Source organism: Micrasema longulum, unplaced genomic scaffold, assembly GCF_059751315.1.
Source record: "Micrasema longulum isolate JH-2025_06_02 unplaced genomic scaffold, ASM5975131v1 h1tg001877l, whole genome shotgun sequence".
Lineage (NCBI taxonomy): Eukaryota > Metazoa > Arthropoda > Insecta > Trichoptera > Brachycentridae > Micrasema > Micrasema longulum.
Genome location: NW_028279051.1, coordinates 60,773 through 87,807, shown reverse-complemented (window position 1 = coordinate 87,807; position 27,035 = coordinate 60,773). Strand labels below are relative to the sequence as shown.

Below are 27,035 nucleotides of genomic sequence, written 5' to 3'. Positions count from 1 at the left end.
GCTTACAAACTTATTTCAATTACTTACATTATAAACAGTCAATGGCATCTGAATCACTAGCATTTTAACAACTAAAAGCCATACATAATTTATATAACATGATTTCGTTTAATGTGTTTATTTTTTCTAAATTTTTTATAGTTGTATTTTTAATAATATTGTTCATCAAAACTATTTTAATTGACGTGAAAACAGTTAATGGAAGTTAAACTTAAGTGTAGAAGCAAAAGTTACCTTTGCCTTAATAATTTTTTTTTGCGTGTAGTTAGTTATGATATTACAATATTTGAGTTTGTCCAACTGTTTGAAGACAAAAGACTGGATTCGAGCCCGTCGGGAGTCATCAAGATTTTAACAAATATTGTAATAAAACCAACTGGTCCAAGAAGAAGACTAAAAATTGGAAAAAAAATTCAGGCGTTGCCTAGAATGTAAAATAATTCAGTCAGATAAACCTTTTCACAACAATAAAGATTTCAGCTTTTTAACTTCACTAAAATCAACAGATGGAAGAATTAAAAAAATATTGATGTTCAAACATAGGCAAAATGGTGAATTTTACACAATGTGTAAAGTGACCACTTAAACCAGCCAATGACATAGTCATGAGCCCTGTAAATGCCTAGACTTCCATATTCCCTTATATAAGGTATTCTCCATCCCTGTTGTAATTTGTTAAGAATATTATTACATTAACTGAGGATTTTATACCTAGCCTAACATAAGACATTGACTAAGGATTTTATACCTAGCCTAAAATAAGACATTAACTAAGGATTTTATACCTAGCCTAACATAAGACATTGACTAAGGATTTTATACCTAGCCTAACATAAGACATTAACTAAGGATTTTATACCTAGCCTAACATAAGACATTGACTAAGGATTTTATACCTAGCCTAACATAAGACATTAACCAAGGATTTTATACCTAGCCTAACATAAGACATTGACTAAGGATTTTATGCCTAGATAAACTAGTTCAATACTTTTGTTCATATGCAATGACGAGTATATTGTAATTTAATCATGAAAGGAAGAGAACCAAAAAAATATTCGAAATCATGTTAAGAATTAAGAGACTTACCCAACAAAAATAATGTTTCATCATCATCACCACCATCATTCCTTTCCGCACTTAAAAAAATCATCTTATATACCATGATCTGCACCCGATAGTGCATTTGGCAATGCAGGGTGTTTTTTTTTATTAGATATATTGAAAGCAGGTGTAAAGAATTTTGGAATTCAACATTATTAAAAAAAAAAAAAATTTTTTTTTTAGATTTTTTTTTTTTTAAATGATTCATTATTATGTCTTTATTTATGTCAACTCGTTTGTAGTGTATAAATTCAAGGTATTTTATTTATGAAATAGGTAATTAAAATGTTATTCTTCAAAGTAAATGCTGAAACAGTAAATTATTAATAAATAATTTATCGGGTGACGTAATATTGTTTGTACGAGTTTTTCACAACCCTTGCAAGTCATTTAATATACATAAAACTAAATTACATCTAATGCACCTATTTTTATTTTATGTCTATATTTTTTTTAATGTATATTTACATAAAACGTAAGGTATTATTATTTTAAGCCCCCTATTGTAAGCTTTAAAGCTCTTGGAATTTCTAATATTAAAGCCATTTGAATACAAACTAGTAACGTCGTTCAAAAATAGGTCACTGAGATAATAAGACGCTACACAATCTGCATTTTATTACTTTGACCTACCTAACTAAAAATTTGTTGATTTTCGTTTGATTTATAGCGCTTCATCCATTTTTTTATGACGAAAAGTCGATAACTTTGATTGCTCTATCTTCCAATACGAATGTGATAAAACTAACAAATGAACCTCAAATTATTTTTAGTAAATACGATAATAACTTTACAAATCATGATTGCAACAATTGATAATGAATTTGTGTCCGGACCGATTAAGAATACAGTTTTATGCGTGTAATAGAATCAGAATCCTGGACAAGTGTTTCTGAGTTTGCTCACTAGTAAAAATCCTGAAAAGGGAAATTGAGTGGTGAAAAGTCCACCTCGTAGTGCAGTGGTAAGCGGATTGGCCTACCATTCGAGAGGTCCCGGGTTCGATTCATAATAAGGTCAGCATTTCATTAATTTTGTCATCAAGTGTTTCATTGTCCTTGAACTGGCACTTGAAGCGTAAGACTGGCCGAATGTTATTTAAAAATACAGTAACCTGTGCACCATCGGAGAAGCGTATGATGATGATGAAAGTACTAACACGTATGTTTATCTGCCTCGTAGTTTTTAGCGCGTTTGCATGCTTAAGCCGATAAGGTACAAGAAATATACATGTCAAAAGGTTTTATTGAAATATTTCGTAGTCTGTAGACTTGTACACTGACGATGAATAAAATGATGACGAACAAATAACAGTGGACAAGAATTCACTTCCCTCTCTTCTCAATCCAATGAAGGACATATTATGTACGTCTGGATTACTTTCTTTCAGCACAAAGATGCTAAGGCTACCAGATTTCAGAGAGCTCCCTCGGGCAGCTTTTCTCGTTTGACAACGAGCAAATTTTCCGTGTATGTGGGCACCGCCAAGGAGACTTAAGTCCTCAGACGCGGTGTGCGGTATGTGGTGGGCAAGCTGCCCTCAGTAAATATTGCTGTCTCATATCAAGCACCGCAAACTCCTTGAATAAAGAATCACTCCGATATCTGTTAGGCTTTTTCAGAATGAATTTGGACAAACTCAAAATATTGTTTTTCAGAATGGTTCTTATCAATGACTTTTGTGATTTTGCTGCTGGGTCCAAGTGTCTTGGTACAGCAACCCCAAGCATTTACACCGTACGTCATGATAGAGTTTGCCAATGCAAAGTAGAAGGATTTTAAATCTTTGGATCTTAGTTTACTCGTTACAGGTAGAAAGAATTGTATCATGCGTTTAATTTTATATGAAATTATTTTAATGTGCATATCGTACCATAAAAACCTATTAATTTTAATACCTAAGTATTTAGTGTTTTTAACTGATTCTAGTTGCACACAATTATTACGGTTGAATTCACTATGGCATTGGTGCAGCCAAAAATTGTTATTGATACCGGGTCGGCCAGCTAAAGTTATGCTACAGCAAATATATTTAGTTTTTTTTCTGAATTCAGAGTAAGTCAGTCACGTATGCCCGTGCGTGATGCAAGCGTCTTATATGGACTGCCTATAAAGCTACATTGTACTTCTTAAGAGCTTTGTCATTCGCTCGACGTCATATAAATTTATTTATACATTTTATCATAAATACAATTTTACGTTCACTTTGCCCAGCTAACAAGGGTACAAACCCCGTTCTAAGCTAGGCAATTACATTTTAATACATAAAAATAATTAACAAGTTAATATAAGCACAGACTAATAAAATATAAACTTACTCTTACTAATATATATTTTTCTAATTTTACAATACGCCCAAGGGGCACTTACAAAAATTATACAGGTAATTGCAAGCATAGTAAGTATTTTAAAAATAAACAACACTTTTTTTGTATACATGTAGAAACAAAAAAAAGCATGCTGCAATGCAAAATAAATATACACATACACATACATATATATATACACACACATATACATATGTACCTATACATACACCCGTGCGCATACACATACATACATACATACATACATAAAACAAAGATAATTTATTTAATATAATGCGAAACTGCACGATTGCCGTTTGTATTTTTTTTTTTTATTATTCTTTATTTTCATATTTTATTTTTAACATCAAGTAAGAATCTCCAATCCGCGGCATGCATCAACCTTTCTGACTCCCTTCGGAATAGTTTTCCCTAAAAACAAAACAGAAGGTCACCCCCCTTGTAAAATACAAATCATTGCGTATCTTTTTGGAGCCAACATTAGAGATATCGTGAGTTGGCACGTTTTTCTGCAGTTTTGTTTACATTGAATCCTATATTCTAAACTCTCCGCGTGAGATGACCTCAAGGAAATATATGGGAATATTTTAAAACGTATAACTCTACAAAATGTTATAAAATATTTGCATATAGCCACTTAACAACTTTTTTTATGTCTACCGGTTTTGAAACGTACCCGTCTCTTCGTCCGGACACCAACTAAACCAACATGCAAAACCCACACCCTCACCATAGTTGTTGCACAAAAATGTAAAACCAACCCGACATGCGTTATAATAAGCAACCCTTACATGCGCTGATTACATTATGAAAATATTTTATGGCTACATAAATATATGGCATTCCCAGAAGTACACTGTGGTATGTCGAAATCGACTATTTTGCAGGAGAGAAAAAACAAACTTATAAAATTTTATGAATAAACGTAACTTAACGTATATATAAGCATTAATATGTCCTGTATTTTTTGTGCTATTTGCTCATTTGAGTGTTAAAATATGGGAAAATAGCATCATAATCACTCTAGTGTTCTTTTCAATATTCTACTGAATTATTTTTAATGAATACTGAAGTTTGTGCCATATCCCGCTCAAAAACAATCCAAAAGATACGTGAGTGTTTGTCTAAGAAGGAGAAAAAAAATATGGTTAAACCGAATTTATAACTCGAAATAGGAAAATATAGATCATAGGTTCTCAAACTTATTTCGTCAATCGAAAATAAAAAAAAATCCATGGCCCTCAAAACTTTTAAACCAGCTTTCTGTTGGGATCTTAAAAACAGCTATTGCAGCTATTATTTATAAACGTGTCATATCCAATTTCTGGGTTTAAACATGCATTTTAAAGGAGCCTTTTAAATAAGATCAATTAAACCGCATTCTTTATCATATTTAAAAGTTTGTTTTCTAGAATTAAAATAAATCATTTTTAAACTTATCCAAAAGATGAATCTGACGCTTTTTATTGAGTTTGTTAATATCATTTAGTTTAACTAAAAAATGTAAAACTTAAAATAAGAACAGGGTTGGAATATAAATTAAATTAATTTTAGTATGAAATATGAGGAAAATTTAATTTTTTGGCTTTATTAAAAATCAAAATAAAAAAAGTTATTAAAGTTAGAATGTGACCTTCCCCATCTAACTGCAACTAGAGAACTTTTTTAACAAACTAAGCAATTAAATATAACTGAACTCTTTCAACTAGAATCATTAAAATTTATCCATGAATTAGCCACTAATGTAATTGTAGACGAAGAACTAAAACTTGTAAAAAAATGTAGTCAACATGGACATAATACGAGAATATCAGACAAATACCATATTCAACTTTCTAAAACAAGACAAGGACAATTAAGACTAATGAACCAAGGACTGAAATTATACAATAAACTACCAGACAAAACTAAACAAAAGACTCGGACAAACTTTTCAAAAGATGTAAAAAATATTATTTTGAACAACAGGGTATGAATGAAAAATGTTTATATAATTTTTGTAAAAAGAATGTAATAATCCGTACGGGTTTATAAATAAATTTTCAAATAAAAAAAAAATAAAAAAACTATCGCTCAACTTTCTTTAGGCCTTCAACCACCCTCCCGAAGGCCCTCAGCTAGAACTAGAGCAAACGAAGAAGCTCCTAAAACAGGCCACAGCCGGAACATCCCACCAGATTGTTACATGTTATAAACATATCGACTCTCGACTAAATAAAAATTTTCATTGTGGTAAATTTAATAGAACATTGTTTTTTGAAGTAAACAAAAAAATAACTATCCCTTTGAAGTAAATATAAACTTTGTACATTATAAATAAAGTAAAAATAATGTAACTCCCATATTAAAAAAAAAGCCTTCAGCGCCTACAAGGGGGTGATATCGCCCCTTTGAGAAAAACTTATATAGACCAACGACAGTGTACTTTTGGGGTTGCGATATACTATTTGTTCACATTCATTTATAAAAAAATACAACTTCGTTCCTGTTTTCACATTATTACATTTACTTCTAAGTAGTTGTTTTTTGCACCACAACAGATCAGGAGGCCCAACTACAATGGTGTATTACAGCACAGAACACCCAGACTTGTGAAGAGTCACATTCAATTTTTGTGTTCTCAATGGGACAAACCCGCAACATTCCGTGCGTGAGTCAAGTTCTTTATCCATTACACTAAGGAGGCCGATAATAATAAAATAAAAATATTTTTACCAGAGTGTGTTGTCTTTTTCTTAGGTCGGTAATTTTTTTTTTTTTTTTTTAATTATATATGTTATTAGTGTGCATGTAATTTACGAAAATATTATAAAATGTAATATTAATATAACCAAACAAATAACTAAATTTCAGGCGTTCCCAGTAGGTGAAATAATGCAGTCAGATAAATCTCATTCGGCCAATGTGTCTGCCTCGTCAGCGCTTTTGATTACCATGCAAGATGTCTCAGGTTCGACTCCCGACATAGTCGACACGAAATATTAATTTTAAATATATTTTACACTAAAACATTTCATAGTCACTGGAATGGCACATGAAGCGCAAGACTGATTATCTTACCTTCATGTGACAAGATTTATCAAGATGCGCTACGGTGGAGTACCAACGCCGTGCCGATTCTAAATTACTTTTGCGTCAAGAGAGGTAAAGTGATCAGTCTTACGCTTCAGGTGCCAGCCCAGGGCCGCGATTATAAGCGCTATCTTCAAGACTATAATCTTATAAAGCTTATAATCGCGGCCCTGGACTGGCTTCTAAAGCGTAAAACTGATCACCTTACCTTTCTTGACGCAAAAGTGATCTAGAATCGGCACGGCGCGACGTTGGTACTCCAACCGTAGCGCATCTTGATAGTTCTTGATCTTCATAGATACATATCGAGACAGTATAAAGTAAAATCGATATTTATGTGTGAAAATGTATATATTTAAATAAAAAATTTAAGTATTTTCGTCAGATATCTGTTTACCATGTTTAGAAAAAAAAAATTCACACAGAAAACATAATTTTACTTTGTAGATGAAATTGAAGATACATGTTAATTTCCCATTGTAATACAGGCTCAAGATCATTGAAACCACCTTTAAACCAATATTTCGCGTCAAACCTGCCAGGAATCGAACCTAAGACCGCTACACAGCGAGGCGGACTTTTCTCCACTCGATTTTATTTTTTAGGATTTTCACCTCAGAGTAGCCACTAACCACAGTCATAAACGTTCGTCCAAGATTCGGGTTCTTTTTCACACTCAGAACGATGTTTTTTATCCGCCCGGACACAGAATGCAATAAATTTCATCCACATCTTTTGATTTTATATTTATAGTAAATTGAAGATAACTCCCTTAACTTTCCATTGTAATTTAATACAACTAATGAAATGTACCTTTTTTATTTATAGATTTACCTCTTAAGGGCAAGGGTAAAAAATACGTAAAAATATTTAAGACATCCTAATCACATTGTCTTACACCACCCGCTGACTGTGACTTTTTGTCACCGTGACTTTTTGTCACTGTCACGTTGTGTCACTGTCACGTTGTGTCACTGTCACGTTGTGTCACTGTCACGTTGTGTCACTGTCACGTTGTGTCACTGTGGGTGCGCTCACTACTCACTACTCACTACTGGTGACAAAATGTTCATTAAGCAATGGATTTCGAAGAGGTCGCAGTGATTTGCGCTCTTGAATTACGCAAAAGGAAAATGAAACGAAAGAAACACTACTGGGTACATCCCATATATAATGAACGATTATTAAAAGGAAAATTTTACTCCCTGTATTCTGAATTACGTCAATATCCTCTCAAGTTTTTAAAATTATTTTCGTATGTCAATAAACAGTTTTGAAATAATTGAATTCAAATCTCGTCCCACAATTTCCTTTTCAAATGAATATCAGAGAATTCATTTATTTTGTTTGTATACAATGCTGGCCTTTCCTCTATGTCTTCTATTAACAATTTGTTGTCAATATCAGAGATACAATATCTTCTTGCAGAGAAGCAGCCATCTTAAATCTCGCCCGCATAAATGAAGGTTTTTTTTATTTTTTATTATTTTATTTTATTTGGGAAATCAACAGTTCTACATACATATTTTTAGTAAACAAACAGATATAGTGTATAAACTCAGAACTAATAACAGATTTCCACATATCATACAAAGTTAGTAAAAAAAATATATAACATATCAAATAAATACATACAATTTACACATATAAAAATGTTATTTTCATGTACTCAATAATCAAAGATTTTTTAAATATTTATTTTAAGAACATTAAGATACTGTAAATTGGGCGGTATAAGGACAAAAATGCTTGAAGAGAGGATAAGGAGGGGAGGGGAGATGTACATATTTATTATTATAATGTCTACTAAGTTACATAATACATTTTTAGTGTAAATTTTAAATCTGACAGAGTGATGTTTGTGTAATCTATATTTTTAAATTTTGTATTGTACATTGAAAAAGTCCGACGAAAAAAAGCATTTTTAACATACGATGTTTTACTTATTGGTACATGAAACGGGTGGTACCGTCTACAAATCCTGGCTGGCACATGTATTGTTATTAAACCAAGCAGCTCTGTACAGTCAACCATTCCTGTCATAATTTTGTAAAGCAGTAGTTGGTCCGCACACACTCTGCGGTATTGTAGAGAAATGATTCCATGGAAGGTGGAGGCAGTGAGAGTAGATACATAAGAAATACCGGTTTTGTATTTAAGGTACTTTATAAATTTGTTTTGAATATTTTCTATTCTACTTTTAGTTCTTTAACTTCACAAACATCAACAGATGAAAGGGTTGAAGGAATTTAGATGTTCAAATATGGGTAGAATGGTGAATGTTTTACAGTGTGTAAAGTGGCCCTTTAAACCAGTTAATGACGAGTGACAAGCTCTGTAAATGCCTAGACTTTTATATTATCTTATCTAAAATATTCTTCATCACTGTTGTGATAATACTTTAATTTTAAATATAACTGCAAAATTCACAACCACGTCCGTTCGATAGGCATCTGCCGGCAGAGTGACAAAAAGTTCCTAGTGAGCGCACTCCCATAGCAATGTACAGGCCGGGGCCGGGTGACAGTCACGTCACGCTGGAACTTTTTGGCACCGTATTGTCATGTCGCCACAGTGAGCGCACTCTCATATATGTATCTCCATAGCACTTGACATTGTGACAAAAAGTGACTTTTTGTCACAGTCAACGGGGGCTCATATGTCCTCTTGCTAACCTAAACAACATTCAAAACGTTTAACTTTTTGGCCAGAATACAATTACAATAAATATAGTCTATTTAAAAATCCAATTTCATAATATTGCTATTAAACTCACTTTTCTAATAGGTATATCTCGAATATTATTTATTTTTCCAATATTCACAAGTAATAGAAATACCATTAGATTCATCTAACTGCGCTTATTTTAAACTGTTTTATCGTAAAAGAGTTGTCTAAGCGATAAAGGCAACTATTAAAGTTCCATATTTCATGTTAAATTCTCGTCGTAAACAAGATTTTTATTGTAAGGCCTACATCGTAAAGTTCCGATACACGCCTCATAAAATGAAAAGTTTCGATTGAAGGTATGGCCATAATGGCGGCGATTAGCGAAGTACTATCGCGCTACCTTGTACTGTCAGGCAGGTGGTACGTCTCTTGCCTGTCCCGCAAGTTATTGTATTATGGCCACCCTAGGTGACTGTGGCGGCCGTGACCCTCCCTCGGCAGGGTTTACGTGAGCTTCGTCACTTGAGCAATACACTTGCACGCAAGTACAAGAAATAAACATGAAGTAAGACTACCATTTCGTTAGAAAACAACTACACAGAACTCGTTGGTGCACCGAGCTGTACAGTTATATTATAAGGAAATACCATTAAAAATAAGAGAGCAAAAAAATATTATTTCATTTAATTGTCAGTTAAAAAAACATGTGTTTAGCAGGTAAGTTAGTTTTTAAAAAGTGATATTTTTCGTGTTAGCTTTCTAAAGGTTTTCTTTTTAATTTCACGTATATTAATATATTACAACAGAGATGAAGAACATTTAAGAGAAGGTAATATGGAAGTCTAGGCATCTACAGGGCTTATGACCTGTCAATGGCTGGTTTAAGTGGCCACTTTACACACTGTGTAACATTCACCATTCTGCCTATATTTGAACATCCATATTCCTTCAATTCTTTTATCTGTTGATGTTTGTGAAGTTAAAGAGCTGAAACCTTTATTTATGCGGGTGAGATTCATCTAATTGAATTATTTCACCCACATACTAGGCAACGCCTGAAAATATTATTTTTTCAATTTTTATACTTCTTCATGGACCAGGTAATTTATCAACAATAAAAATTGAAAAAATAATATTTTCAGGCGTTGCCTAGTATGTAGGTGAAATGATTCAATTAGATGAATCTCACCCGCATAAATAAAGGTTTCAGCTCTTTAACTTCACAAACATCAACAGATGAAAGAATTGAAGGAATATGGATGTTCAAATATAGGCAGAATGGTGAATGTTACACAGTGTGTAAAGTGGCCACTTAAACCAGCCATTGACAGGTCATAAGCCCTGTAGATGCCTAGACTTCCATATTACCTTCTCTTAAATGTTCTTCATCTCTGTTGTAATATATTAATATAAACAGCTCCCCAGGGAGTTGAATTCAGTCCTTGTCTACAAAAATTTGTACAAACTCAAAATATTGTTCACGTATATTGTATAAAAATGTTAATTATTAGTATATTTTTTAATAATAATTAGATATAAGTTTATATTACGACATTTATTTATTGTGTATGTACTATTTTAAGACTAAATAAAAAAAAAGTATCTTTATGATCTCCGGGTGTTTCATACAAAACATTACTTGAATGATACATTGAATTAAAAATGATTTTGTTCATTTTTGGGCAGAGAATCGAGAAAGGTGACAGCTTTATACACTTGGGAATTCACATAACTGAGAATAGCATGCACAAAGAACTCGCAACCCGCCTAGAAATTTCTGAAGCAACTTTTAACACGATGCGTATTATCTAAAACTCTAGTATATACTCGGTCAAAACAAAATGCCGACTATTGAACTCTTCGTTAATCCCAGTACTCATATATTGGTGCGAATTACACCTTACCGAAACTCAAAACACCAAACATCTGACTTCAAAAAACGGTAGTTCGATTTCATGACTAACATTGAAGTCCGAGAACGGATGCAGCAGCCTTCTTTAACGAGCGTTTTGGATGCGGTAAATAAATTATTTAAAAAAAAATAACAAAGTCGATGTTAGCCGATTAGGCCGGCAGTCTTCCTTAAGCTTCTCGTCTTTTATTTACTGCCGATTACTGTATATACGTGATAGTTGAGGTCCTATAAACCCTCATCGTAGAACATATCGCTAAAACGATTTCTTAGCGCACTGGGATTCTCGAATTGGTTTAGCCATAAATATAAAGTAGATGCATTTTACTGACCATTCAAATATGGCGTTGTTATTGTGACTAAAAAATAATACAAAATAATGAACCAGGTTGTATTGTGGACCTTCGGATCAAATGTCATATGCTCAAATCACACTTTACCACAACAAGATTACAATTTTTCTAGCACAAGTTATTCACGACTTTTAGGAAATAGTATGAAAAAGGAAATATTTAAGTAAATAATAAAAATTTAAAAAATTATTTGCAGGTTTTTAAAAAAAAACATTCATAGATATTTTGTTGCATTTAAAGTGTTTTAGTGATAATTTTAAAACTATCATAGGAGGTTTATTTGATCAACTTGAAGAAATTCAATTAAATTTATTGGTCAATGAAACCTTGAAAAACCCATAAAATAATCGTTAAAAGAGTAAAATTAAGCCAATTAATTATACGCTTTCTTTTTATACCGAAATAAATTAAATATAAATAAAATATTATGTAACAGCAATTTCAGAACTCTTTAAACAAACTAAACAATTAAATATAACTGAACTCTTTCAACTACAATGCTTAAAATTTATTAGCCACCGATGTAATTGTAGACGAAGAACTAACACTTGAAAAAAATTGTTGTGAACATGAACATAATACAAGAATATCAGATGCAACATTCTAAAACGAAACAAGGACAGTCAAGACTAATAAACCAGGGACTGAAATTGTACAATAAACTACCAGACAAAAACAAACAAATGGCTCAGACAACCTTTACAAAAGATGTTAATGATACTATCATTAACAATAAAATATTAATTTTAAAAATAAAAATTATTTTGTTAAATAAACGTAATCCGCAAAGCTTTATAATTAAATAAAAATACATTTTTATTTTTCAAAATAATATCCAAAATATTGGAAAAAATCTTTTTAATTACTGTTTTTTTGAATAAAACTTTATCATCAATAAAAAAAACGCTTAGTATGAAACAAGTTTCCTTAGCTTTGTGAACAAAACATCTATGTTGTATTTTATATCGTCACACAGATAATATATAAATCAACGTAAATATTTGATCAAAATCACCTCACTCTGAAAATTATTCGTCACTTCCGCAAGTAACTTGCTCATGTAAAGTAGGCTTCATTTTTCAGTACTAGGAAAGCAAACCGAGTCACGAATATACAACAATAAAACTACGTATTTTATAGATATGTATACAGTTTACATATGCTAAAGACGGGGTTGTTGTCAGACAGATAATAACGTGTGACGAGTAATACAATTCACATACATTTTGGCATCGAGCATTCACTAAATAATATTCCCGGAAAACGCAAGTACGTCCATTATTTTTCATTTGCATAAGACATGATATCATTTTCAAAACGTGGGTATTTTATATATTATTTGTTAACGAGAGTTGTGTCTGTTTTTTTTAAATTAAAAAATGAGCACCAAAACCAAATGATGAAGATTATAAACTATTTGAAAGAATATTTTCTGCTCTACAATATGTTGCTTTTACATTGCATATATTATTTTATTTGAATAAAAGCCTTCGAAATGAAATGTCAAGTAGACAAAAGTGAGGATTTTCTACGCCACCTTCTGTTAGCGTTCAATCGAGAGAATAAAGAAGAATACGTTATTGGCTAATTTGTTGTATATTTCTCATCTTCTTATCTTAAATAAATAAAAAAAATGTACTAAACTTATGTTAACACCAGCATGTTAGAAATGCCTAAACATGATCATTCAATATTTTTATCTAATAGGTAGGTACTTTAGACTCGAAATTTGCGGTGCCAAAATGATTGTATAAATAAATAAATTATAAAAATAGAAATATAGTATCATCGTCATTATCATCGAACCCTAATGGTGCTTAGGGTACTGAATTGAAAAAGTACATGCAGTGTATATTGATCAAATGGTACAGAAAAGTGAGGCGATCGGTCTCTTCCTAGTTTTTTGCGTATACCAAAATTCGGACTGTAAATATTTTTAGCCGCTCTTTCGCTCTTTATTCGCTCTCTACAGAGCCCTTATTCTGTAACTACTTCGTTTCGTAAATCCATTCGTATCGTATGAGCAGGAACGAGAGCGGAATCCGAAGAAATCCGAGAAACGAACGAACGAACTTACAAAAAATATTTGTGACAGAATAAGGGCTCAGGGCATTTTTCTCGAAATTTACATTTAAACGAATTGATGGCCCGAGTTTTCAAATGTTGGTATATTTTTTTATTCACAAGAAGATACATATTACGGAAAAAAACGTATCCCTAACTCTATGAAGCCATGAGCCCTGTGTTGAGTTGGGATGCAGCATAATGGAAAGTGGAAGGATGCGTATTCTGAAAGAATTCCAACAAAAAAAATACTCAAACAAAATTTTTAATAAACATCTGGATAACACGCTTAATAGTATATACATCTATGCAGTGTCTCGCAGCACTACAAACTTGTACGCTTTTCCTGTAAATAGCGTTTATTTCGGAGAACTTAATATGTTCATTATACTTACGAAGAAAGAAGCTTTTGAGCATTAAATATTTAAAAATAAATTCATTGTTTTACTATTTGCCATTTAAACAAAAAAAAGATGGTTTGCAAAGCCAAAAAACAGTATAATATTAGAAGTCCTAAGCAAATACCCCAAATGTAAGATAAAAAAACTCAAATGTGTTATCTGGTATTTATAGAAAAAATCTGCAAAAAAATACATAAATTATAGATATACGTATTATTTCAAATAAATATTTGCGTTCTCGTGATTTAATCTAATATTCGAATTTTTGGGGTCATTTTCAATAAGTTGTAAATAACTTACAATTCAAAAATGGGAATCATGTTACGGTAGAGTGGGGTTCAAACCTCGGACTTTTGATTCGTGAGTTGATAACACTAGACACTAGACACGAGACTACCTGGTTCAATTAATATTTCAATCAAACATTGTAAAAACGTGGTCCTCTTTAAAATAAAAAAACTACTGCCCGAAATATTATGTACAGACGGCCTCCGTGATGTAGTGTAGAACGCTTGACTCACACGCGTAAGGTTACGGGTTCGATTTCCGGTGAGAATACAAAAATTAAAATGTGATTTTTCAGTGCTGTAATTCAGCACTGTAATTGGGCCTTCTGAACATCGAAATAGAATATCTAGGACACTTTCAGACATTCTTGTTATTATTTCTAATGAAATATTATTTTTTTAACCAGCCAGGACTGAATATGAATATAAAATTATGATTAAAAATATCAGAATTTTATAGTGTAATCAATCAATTTACTTGTATTATAAATTACAAACGGCACAGTCACGCTTAAATGCGATGATGATTATTAAAGTTTAAAGCTTGATAGTCCTTAGTGACAAAACGCGATGTGGGTGACGCTAAAAGTTTGGGGCGTCAGCGTCGCCGTCGTGACGCGGTATTCCTTCAATATTCACTATATAGCGATGTTTTCAGCTAGTTCGCTAGCTACAGTTACCAACGTTTCTTTCCCCTTGTTGCAAGGTGTTTAGTGTATAGTGTATTCAAGCTGGTAGCTGGTGCATCGTGGTTTCTTACGACGTATGAGCTAAGGCTCATTGTATCTACTCTCAGGTTTATTTCTTACACTATGTTTATTCTTTTTGCATTTGTTTACACTTTAATAAATCACTTTAGTTAAGATTAATTTGTTTACGTAGATAACATATTCTTAAAACGTTATTGCTGCATAATATTCATGGTTTTTAACTGTGTAAGCAAATTAAAATAATGTATTTTCATTTTTACAATATACCAAATCATACATACTTGTAGACATCGTAATATGCCACTTATTTCTGCCACTATCACTATCATGGAGGACCTTAAAAAAAATCATCAATTTTTTTATACACAAATAGTTCAAAAATTGTACATTAAGAGTGTTTTTTAAGGCAAAATAATTCACGTCAATAATTTAAAATATTGTTTTGTTAACATTAAATATTATTCTGATGTAGTCTCGTGGTGTTGTAGTTATGTCGCCTTAATTATTATTATATATTCATGCGCATTTATATGCATTATGCACAATTTAAATATAAATAGAAAACATTTTGAATTTACGTATTCGATCGAGCGTTAAAAATTACCGCGCTAAATTTTGGTATGGTTGACATGACACGTGAATTTGAAAAGGGGTGTTTTGCTATTAAAATAGGTCATGGGTTCTCCGGACTGGCATCCAAGTATATGGCAAGGATAAGGAGAAATATAATGTTTATTACCAAAATATATTTATTACATAAATCATACTCCTTATTAATTAAAACTATCCCTTCATTTTAAGTTCATCCTTTCCTTTTTCAGCATTTTCTCCAAATGTTCTTCGGCAAATTTCAGAAGTGTATTATTCTGAGGACCAGTTGTTGTACCATAATATATCAAGTTAAAAATAGCTTAATGTTGAATTATTGTTTCATTTTCATCAAAATGAACAAACTGGGTTGCACGAAAGCAATTAGATGAACTCATTTATTTTTCCTATTGTGACAAAAATGCAACAATTATTTAGCTTTAAACATGTTTTAACTTAACTTTTTTTAGTGCAACTTGCCCAGCAAGACCTATTTTTTTAATCTGGAAAATAATAAAAAAAAAATATTAGCGATAATCGACACTACAGTTTTTTTTACTATCATCATAATAATTTATAATACATATTCGTTACCTGATACAATAAATCCAAATATGTGTACAAAGAAATAATTTGTGCTCCAAATCCGGTCGGGGTTAATAAAGATTTTGAGTAATTTTAAACAAGAATAAATAATTGCCAAGTCACCTAGTTTCTTCAAAGATACATTGAAGAAATAACCATGTTTATTTGTGAAGCAATTTTAATGAGTTTAGTACTTGAATCTCTCTTCCAGAAATTCGTGGAGCCGCCAACGAGAGATGGCCTCGGGACAAGACCGGGAAAACCTCCAAAGGCTTCAGCAGCGCAGCTCTGACGAGAAAATTGATGCCCAACATCGCCGTATGAAGGCCAGAGAGGTGAATCCTTATCTCAGTAAATAAATTAATCACATATTGTTCTAGCAAAAGATCTTATGAAAAATATTCGTACAAGTAAAATTCATAAAAAATAAAATACGAAGGACAATAACCAAAGCTTTTCTGTAAATGGTTTCTTTCAGTAATAATTATATTTCATTTGTAAGTACTTAGCACTAGTTTTTCGGTCAGTTCTTTCATCAAATCGCCTCATTTAGTCGGTTTTATTTGTACTCTCTTCAATATTTATTTTTTGAGGTGGAAGATTTTTTTTTTTTAGTATTGTAGTATTTAATATAAAGAAAGTATTTATGCGGGTACGCAGCTTATATTTACTGCTGTATTTTATATTTATTGTTTAGTGTTGGAGAAACCAGAAGAAAATGTTAAAAAGCATATATATGCCCCAACCAAATATGTTTTTTTTTTCAAATATATTAAATAATCCACATTTTAGTGTTTAGTCAATAACTATATTCAAAGACCGATCGTTTTATATACCAAATCATTGTCAAATTAAAGATTTTTTGTTTTATATAATCTATTAGGATCCTTTTTACTTACCTCTATTTATTTATTTACACTCTTTATCGAAATACAATTCCATGTTCACTTTGCCCAGCTAACAATGGTACATACCCCGTTCCAAGCTAGGCAATTACATTTTAATATATTATAATAGTTAACAAATTAATATAGAGCACAGACAAACAAAATATAAACTTATTCGTATACACATTTTGATACATACACATACATACATACACATATATACACACATATATATACACATATATATACACATATATACACATGTACATACACACACACGTACACACATCCATGCGCATACACATACATACATTCATAAAAACATAGACAATTTATGTATGCGAAACTTCATGGTTGTCATCTATAAATATTATTTTTTTTAATTATTCCTTATTTTTTATATTTTATTTTCGATATCCAGTAAGAATCTCCAATCCGTGGCATGCATCAACTTAATAATATAATATAATATGTTTGTAAAACACAATCAAATTAATGAAGTATACCTACATACATATATTATATCAATCATCTAATATTAATTGTCAGTTGGAACTTTGAACTGTGACTTGTAATTGCAATACTCGAAAGCAATAAGAAAAATATGTATTAATTATTTTTACACAATACATAAATACTAAATTAATAATCATTGCATTGAGCCCAATCTGTAATATAGAAATTATAATTTGATATTTTTTCAACGATGTTTTGAGTATGTCCAAATTTTTGCAGACTGGCTGAATTTCCTCTCTTGTGAGTAATTTAGATCTAAATTTGCCAGTAATCCAGCTAGTCTGCAAACATTTGAACATACTCAAAATATTGTTTGATTAATTAATTGGTAAAAGAAGAAGTATAAAAACTGTTTTCAGCCGTTGCCTAGTAGGGTAATTGGTTCAGCCGGATGAATATCACCCACATGATAAAGGTTTCAGCTCTTTTACTCCGAAGAGTTGAGGAATAGTGAATGTTACAGAGTGTGTAAAGTGGCCACTTGAACCAGCCAATGACAGGTTATAAGCCCTGTAAATGCCTAGACTTTCATATTCCCTTCTCAAAAATGTTTTCCCTCTCTGTTGTAACAAATTGATATTTTTAAATTTATTAATTCTTAATTACATATCGAGGCTTGACTGACATTGACTGGCATTAAGTCATCAAAAAAAGTTCCGAGATAATCGCATTTAAGGTGATTCTAAACGAAAATACGAAACTAATTATTCATAGATTTCAATTAAAATTTTACAAAACATGGTTTACGAAAACTTTCCACTATATTGATTGTAACAAATACCATAACAATATAATTTAGGTCTTTTTTACAAAATCGTGTACTAAACAAAAAATAAAATGAATAATTATTAAGTAAAATTTCCATTAAAAATAAGCGTAAAAATTGCATTTTTCAATAAAAATTTATAAAAGCGCCATCTATTAATATTTAGTTTCATATTTTCGTTTAGAATAACGTTAAATCTTTTATATTCTTTCAACGCATTATTTCTCCAACAATTTTCTTTTTTAAAGAAGCTTTGAAAAAGGAATATATATTCTAGGCACAGTACAAAATTTAAAATCAATATCTTTCACCAATATTAAAAATACTTTGAATATATAAAGGCTGTTGATTTAATGCATTTTGTCAGTATAGCCTTTATATTATGTAATCTATACATACAGAACAATATAATTATTTTGTAATTTTGTTCATTACATTATCTTAAACCTTTTATATCTGCCATTATCAAAATATTCATATTACAAAATTTTACTACTTGCAAGGTAACACTCCCTTATCCGTACCCAATGGTGCATAAAGCACAGCATCGGTGCACCAAATGCAGCGTAAATTTATCATCTGTTACATAAAGGTAAGGTGATCAGTCTTACGTTTCAGTTGCCAGTCCAGCGGCTGTAAAATAATTTAGATGAGACGTTACTAATATAAATATTGAAAATGGATAATTATAAAAAAACGCAATTCGAAAATGTATTTATATCATATTTTAACATAATTAATAAACTTAATAGCATTGTTTATTACGGATTCGTGTCTTATAGTAACTTTAAGTTTGTCACGGAGAAGAAATTGATTAAAACGAATTTAATTTTCGGCACGAACCAGACTTTATTGAGATTGTGATCGGATCATTGTGCCAAATAATATTTTGCTTTTTATTGCATTTAACCAAGTTAGCATTTTTATTTTTTTTATTAATAAATTTCATAAAAGGTACATGTTTTTTAAAAAATTCTATACATATCTACTTTTACACATCCAGTAAATGTTATCACTGTAACTCTCCAAAAAAGAGACTAACTCTTGTGCTTGGAGAGTGACTTACACGTTGTAGTTGTTTATTGTTTATTATAAGAGTTTATATAATTTTTAATACGAGTATATAAAGAAAAAACATAAAACAATAATACATTCATACTAATTAAAATTTAATGTAGTTTTTAGACGTGTTCAAAAATTTTCATTAGATTTACTAAATTTAATAAATGTATATTGATAAGTTATAGTTTGCTCACTGAAGACGATGAGATGTAATGTTTATAACAGTATCGTGAATCGAGAAATATATTACACAGGTTCCATGTTCTGAAATAATTAAGTGGGCCCTATCTTGGCCATTTATCCTTAAAAGAACCCCTTTCAGATCGAAAGCTCAATGAACATACATATATTATTATGTTGATGGTTACTCACGTCGCTTTCAGGAAGAGACATTCGACTCTAGAATACTTTTACCATTGTTATTTATGTAAATAAATAGAGAACCTGGAACATCATATATAGTAGCCAAACATGTTTACCATGACTCCACGAAGCAGACTCCTTTTCTTTTAATACATCACATCATTACACCCCTATCCGCATTCGATAGGGCACTCATAAGAAAGTACACTAAAATGCAGTGAATCTTGATCATATGTTCCGTTAACGTTAGGTGATCTTAGTCTTACGCTTCAGGGCTGGTATTCTAAACGCTCTCGTTCCCGTATTATCTTGTGTATTTACATACAAAATACACGAGAAAAACTGTTTTCACGTGCCACGACAGTGGTTCAGAACAGCACCCCAGGTGCCAGTCCAGAGAATAAAACATTGCATTACAAAACCACCTTTTAAGCAAATATATCAAGTCTACTATGCCAGGAATCTAACCTGGGACCTCAAACATGGAATAGACTATACAATGGACTTATCTTCGCGTGATTTTTTTACTTAAGAGAAGCCAACGCGTTCAAAACACTTGTTTAGGATTCTGGTTCTATTTTACGCAGAAGAAAAGTTTTTGTTTTTTTTTTTTCATTAAACAAAACCGTTAGCTCAAGCGTACAGTTCTCCGTGTTGTTTCTATAAACCAACCTAAAAAATAAATTTAAAGGTTGGATTCAACCTCAAGAGTAATAATTCACTAAAGAAGCCTTTTAGATCTATTGCATGGAACAATTTTTTTTTTGAACGAACGTTCCAAATTTTGGGTTTTGGTTTTTAGTTTAATATACAAGTGTGACGAACGGTTGCGGTTTACGCTTACAATTCTCGACCCGAGTATCTACGGCCCGTTGTATTGATGTTATATGTAGCTAACTTCGTGATTAATAATCATAGAATTATTTTTCTCCGTATGGGCGGCTCTATTAGACAGTGGCGTGACTTCAAGGATTTAACCCATTAGGGATTGATAGATATTTTAACAAATATGTAGAACCTCTTTAAAAATGGAATATGGAAATTAAGGCACGTTACAGAGCTTGTGGACTATATTATTGATAAAATGAAATGAAATTTTAGGCTGTTTTTTAGGAAACCGTCTTATTTTTAAATTCTCTTAAATGATTTTTTTATATTTTTTCGGTATTTTGAAAATATACACAATCATTAGTATTTTATTTAGCTTTTAAAAAAACATCGAAGAATTCAAAACCGAGTAAACACAAAATAAACTAATCATATACAATAACAGTATTCTGATATTGTATAATTGATACCAACACGTTGCTTCACATTTCATCTTCCTAAGAGGGTAAATGAAAATTATGTTATATTTCATAAACATTTATTGGTACAATACTTTTTATATACTACACTATTACTTTTTTACTTGAATCGTTTCAAAAGGAATATTCTCCTAGAGAAAGGAAAAATAATCAAAATGGTATATCATTTATGAATAAAATATTTGGTTTACTTTTTAAACTAAATCGTAGTAACCTTTCATCAAATTATAAAAACAAACTGCGGAAAACGATTTGAGCCACAAAACATAAGATCAATCATTTTTCGCTATCATTTGAAGTACTCGACATTTCTATTTAACCGCATATTGCCTTTACAGAAACGTATGTACTAAATATCTTATGCTATCCATTTACCCATGCCCATATACTATAATGTGATCAAAACCATGCATCATACGAGTTTTTTTATGGCTCAGGTTAGAACTGTCTATTTTACAGTGCAATAAACATGAAAAATAAGGTGAACTCCATACAGCTGTCGCGTGTGGGAGCCCAATTTTCATGGTTTACTCACAAAATGTCTGACTCAACCAACGAATATATGAGATACGAGTAGACGATCTATTGCGTACATACAATACGTCATATATGAGGAGCAAACATTCAAAAAGTCCATTTCTAAATCTATGAGAAAAAACCACACTAATTGTTCAAAACGCGTTTTTTCTAATATGTCCTAAAGTTCATACATTTAAACAAACAGTGTTGTAAAAAAATGTGTTTCTTCAATTGAATGTAGTTATGTAGAAAGCAGCCAGCCATAGGAAAGCGAAACTGAGATAATAGCACTTTTATGAAAAGAGTCAATAATCGAATGTACACAACAGTTTCAATGTTTTTGACGTTGACAAATGATAAACAATGGATGCATGAGTTTTTTACTACCTTACAAACAAGAATCTTATTATGTATTTGACCAGTTTTAATGATTTTTAAAGTACCGTAAGATTTTTTTAGTGTAGTGGGTGTTTTTGCAAATTGAGAAATGCCGTTTTTTTTCGACACTATTTTCTGTAGGCGATTATTACAGTTTTTTATATGAAAGCGGTCTGGCTGTTTTAAGCAGAATATAGAATCGACCTTACTGTACCCGATAACACCAATATCTATTTTTTTCAAAATTGTGGACTTGCTGCTTTCTACATAACTACGTTCAATTGTATTCAGGTTTACTAAACGAAACCAAAAAATGCCATCTGAGTGAAACTGCTTCGAAAAATATTGGAACAGAGATTGAGAACATTTTGAAGAAGGAAATATACGTAGAAGTCTACTCATTTACGGCCGGCTTAAGTTATCAGTCTGTGTGACATTCACAATTTTGTCTATATCTGAATATCCATATTTCTTCAATCATTTTACTTGCTCATTTTTTAAAGCGAGTTAATGTTGGACGGCCTGGTAGGTTTACCAAATTTGTCTGGAATCCAAAATCAGTTAAGAAAGGCGGGAATTTCAAATTATTACGCAGTTTGCTAGCTCTTGGGTAGATGGGAACTCTCCGGGATGCCTCATAAATGGTGATAGGTATTCGCGGAACGTTTGTCTTTTATATAATGTATAGAAAATGGATGGTAAATATTTTTTCTCGAATAAATAATAAAATACAAATTATAATGTATTCATAATAAATCGTCTGTGTCCAGGCAGATGAATTATATAATTATATGTGTGAAATAGAGCCAAAATAGTAGACGAGTGTTTGATTATTACTCTCAGGTAAAATCCCGAAAAAAGAAACCAAGTATCAAAAGAAAAGAAAAGTCCGCCTCGCAGTGAAGTGATTTGCGCATTTGCCCACCATGCTCGAGGTCCCGAATTCGATTCCCGGGAAGGTCGACATGAAATATTTTAATGTACTTTTACACAGAAATGTTTCACTGACACTTGATGAATAAGATTGATCACCTTACCTACCTGTAACTGATGATCGAGATACGCTGAATTTAGTTTAACGATGCAACCCCTAAAGCACCATCGGGTGTGTGTAGGAGATTGATATAAAATAATTTAATCAAAAAATATCATCGTAATAGGTCTTGGGGCGTATAAGATATTACTGCCTTTTTCACCCTTATTGAAAATTATTGTAAGCGTACAGTTTAAATGGAATGCTAAAATACATGACATGTCTCTTTGGAGGAGTCTTTAAAAAAACGTTTTATATTTGATGGGATCACCCCATGCGAAGTTTTGTTCTGTAAGGTTTGCCTCAATACGTTGATGGCATATTAAAATATCTAGGAATTCGTTTATCTTCCAGAATTCCATAGTTTTATCATTAAGGTACTTATTTCAAATAACTTCCTGAATTTTATCAGTTTAAATATTTTTTATAATCATAATGTATTTTTTATTAAAACAAATACATTTTATAAAAATTCTTCAAAGCACTTTTTCAAGCATGTCTATCCACTCTTTCAAAATGCTGATTTATTGTTTGTTATTGTTTTTTAGAACGTGTGATGAAAAAGTTCATATTTAATTATTCTTATATAAAACATTTCCGATCAATACAGGCTTTTATCTAAAGAGCTAAAATATATTCAACCCAAGAAAACTATGTTTTTTAAATATTTAAATAAATTAATAATTTAAAATGACAAATGCAGATTCAATCTGCATCTTTAAAATATTTAACTTTTTTTTTATTTGCTGATTAACAAATACTTTTTAATGTTCTTAGCGGAAACACAGAAAAGTTTTGTTCCTCAGAATGCTCAGATTTGTAAACGAAAATCAGGATCTGAATTACTTTGGATATAAACAAAATAACTTTACAAATCAATTAAATAATAAATACTTACATTCAATAAATTCTTTGCATTTATAATTAACCAATTATATCTGTCCTTTTTTTATTATTTCGTTTTTAGTTTTATGCATATTTATATTCTATATTTTCGTGTTTAAAATGATCTCCGCTAGTGATTTTAAAAAAAAAAAATACTATTGAGGTATACGTACGATAAGAAAACAATAGAAATGGATTTTTATTTTATTCAACAAATAATTGAGCGAATAAACTTCTGTAGTAAAGAAAATCATATTAATATATTTCGTACTTACCAAATTGCTATTTCTTTGGATTTGGTTCAAAGTATGGTGAAACTTTAGAGTATATACATCTGATCTACATCAAATGTATATACTCTAAGGGTGAAACACATAATTAGTACTCGGTAGAAACCAAAAATAAGACTGAACATTAGCCGTGCAAATCAGTGTACGTTCATACTTAAAGATATAATGATAAAATCATCCATTAGAATGATGATTCATAAGTTGAATGAATTCAAAATTTATCTAGTAAACTTATTAAAAGTAAACATATAAGGAAACAAACTTTTTTTCAGTATATTACAACTTTTTTCAGGAAATTAAAAAAAAAGTATTGAAAATATTATTTCGGGTAGTTTATTCAAAAAGTTAACATATATAAGCCAAACTTAAACAGTTTGAACTTACAATTACCTATATTTACGTCCCTACGTCCATAATATTGTATGCATGTCAAAATACACAACGTTCTCAATTAAATTATTTCTGACAGGTTGACTTCTCCACAAAGACGGTGATATTTAAGAAGGAAACATATAAAGACCAGGCATTTATAGGGCAAATGACTTGTAATTTACTGGTTTAAATTATCGATTTAGTGGATTTCATTATTTTTCCATTTATATTTTTTCTGTTCATGTTTGCTTTCTTGAATAAAAATAAATAAATACAAGAAATGTGTAACATCCACCTTTCTTTTTATTTGAATGTCCATGTTTCTTAAATTTTCTCATACATTAATTTTTGTAATGTCAAAAAGTTAAAACCTTTATTGATATCGGAGAAAACTAAATAATTTATTGTTTTGTCTTCTATAAAATACTTGAAAAAATAATGCATCACTTTTATTTTTTTTTATTGCATTTTAAAGTTGTTCAGAAGAGAGAGAAGTTAAAAACCTCTACATCATTTTTTGTCTTTATTTAAATATTGTATATTAATACTAATTTTCTTATTATAATATATTGTATTTTTACAGCGAAAGTTGGCATTTTCATAAACATATATGTTTTTTTTAACAATATTCTTTTAAAAAAACACTTTGTGGTATACCTACCACACACGAGTTTAATATCAGAACACAACTAGTCTCAGGTATTCTGAATTACCCAGGTGTAAATACCAATGATTATTGATTATGGTAATTCAGAATACCTGTAACTAGTTGTGATCTAATATTAAACTCGATGTACAAAGTGTTTATTTTAAATATTATTCTCTAAAGTAAATATGCTGAAACGATAAATAATATAATTTTGATAACTATTAAAATTCGTGTTATTTCTTCTGTGTTCCGAAGAGGCTTTATGATGGAAAAAGTTTTCCTAATAAAACGGCAATCAGCGATAAAAGATATTGCCTTTCCTTTAGAGTAATTTGTCTTGTGATTCTATTTTTCTTTTGAACTGATATTATGCTTCTCGTGTTTATCGTGACTTAATATTTCTTCGCCATTCGCTGCTGAAAACGGCAGATTAACTTTTCGCAAAAATTACGACATTTTCGGTTGCTGAATTTTAGTACATAAATTTAAGAAGAATTAAAACAAATTGTCCTAGAATTATTTTACGAGAGGAAAATCAATACACAGGGTGTTTAAATTTAAATACATTATTATATTATGAATGCATTTCTGAAGTAGCCTCTACACGTTTAATTATTTTTTGTATGCATATGTTCAAATATCCTTATTATTGTTTTTTTTTTCTGACCCTAAATTATTTCTTGGCTTATGTAACATATTTCAAATGTTAATTAATTTAAAGGCCAATCATAGTATATATTTGGAGGAGTATACTAAAAACATGTTGATTTTATTGCGTCTTTATAACAAGGAGTATAGTGTTTTATTTTATTCATATCCATATTTTACTATAATAGGAATTCAGTCAGGTACCCAATAAATAAAAAAGCAACTCAACAATTAAATTTAAAACTCAAATTAGGAATTCAGCAATAATATTAAGTTTCATCCTTTCGCGCAGAAAGAAGGACCAAATTCAATAGAAATTTAAGTTACAGACAAATTAACAGTGACAAATTACAGTCCTAAAATGGAATAATTATTATAAACTCTTAAAAATCTAATCAATAATTCCCTGAACGTGGACACAGTGTAATATTAATAACGATAAAATAAATGTCAGCCTATTTAATCTGCATTCAATTAGTTTATGCGGTAAAATATAAAATACTTTTTAGGATTTTTTCACTTTATGTTTAATAGTGCTCCGTATTGTTAAAAATATTTCAAATTTCAAATTTGCATTATCTTGCCATCGTGTTACAAATTATCAATTCACCCTAAAAATATTAATTTTCTTTTACATTAGCAATATTCCAAGGGTAATAAGATAAGCACAAAAGGGTTATTTCAAAATCCTTCTTCTTCTTATCAGACTGTTTTTCTCCACTGCTGGATATAGGCCTCATCCAATTTTTTCCATATTTTTCCGTCCTGGGCACTCTTGTTTCCATCCATGTCGCACGAGCTCGACGATGTCGCCAGTCCATCTCTTTTGCGGTCCCCCTGTTTTCCTTTTTTTTCTTAGGGTCTCCAATTTAGTATTCTGGGGTCCACCTATCAACTTTTTGTCTTGCCACATAACCCGCTCACTGTCATTTTTGTCTTCCCACTCTTTCTGCAATATCGGTCACCTTTGTACGGTGTCTTATCTCCTCATTCCATGTTAGGTCTCTTAAGGAGACACCCAACATTTGTATTTCCTTAGACCGCTGAGTGCACTTAATTTTATTTATTTATTTTATTTTATTTTATTTGGGATTTTCACAGCTATTACATAAAAACAATATAAGTAAAATAATATTGACAATGCTAAAGCCAATTAAAAAAATCCACTGTAAATATAATGACACATAATATACAAGAAAAGAAGTTTCGTAATTGTATTTGTATGACGTTTGTATTCATGTGTATGTGAATGTGTGTATGCGTGAATGAATGAGTGAGAGGATACAT

General features: G+C 30.9%; 1 protein-coding gene across 1 annotated transcript in view; it reads left to right on the top strand.

Moving 5' to 3' along the window:
* LOC148273668 (uncharacterized) overlaps positions 1–27,035 on the top strand; it is a 44,565-nt gene that overhangs the window by 5,830 nt on the left and 11,700 nt on the right. Inside the window, exon 2 of the mRNA XM_088238372.1 lies at positions 16,285–16,408. Within this exon, the coding sequence (XP_088094498.1) occupies positions 16,285–16,408 (124 nt within the window). The remainder of the gene's footprint in view (positions 1–16,284; positions 16,409–27,035) is intronic.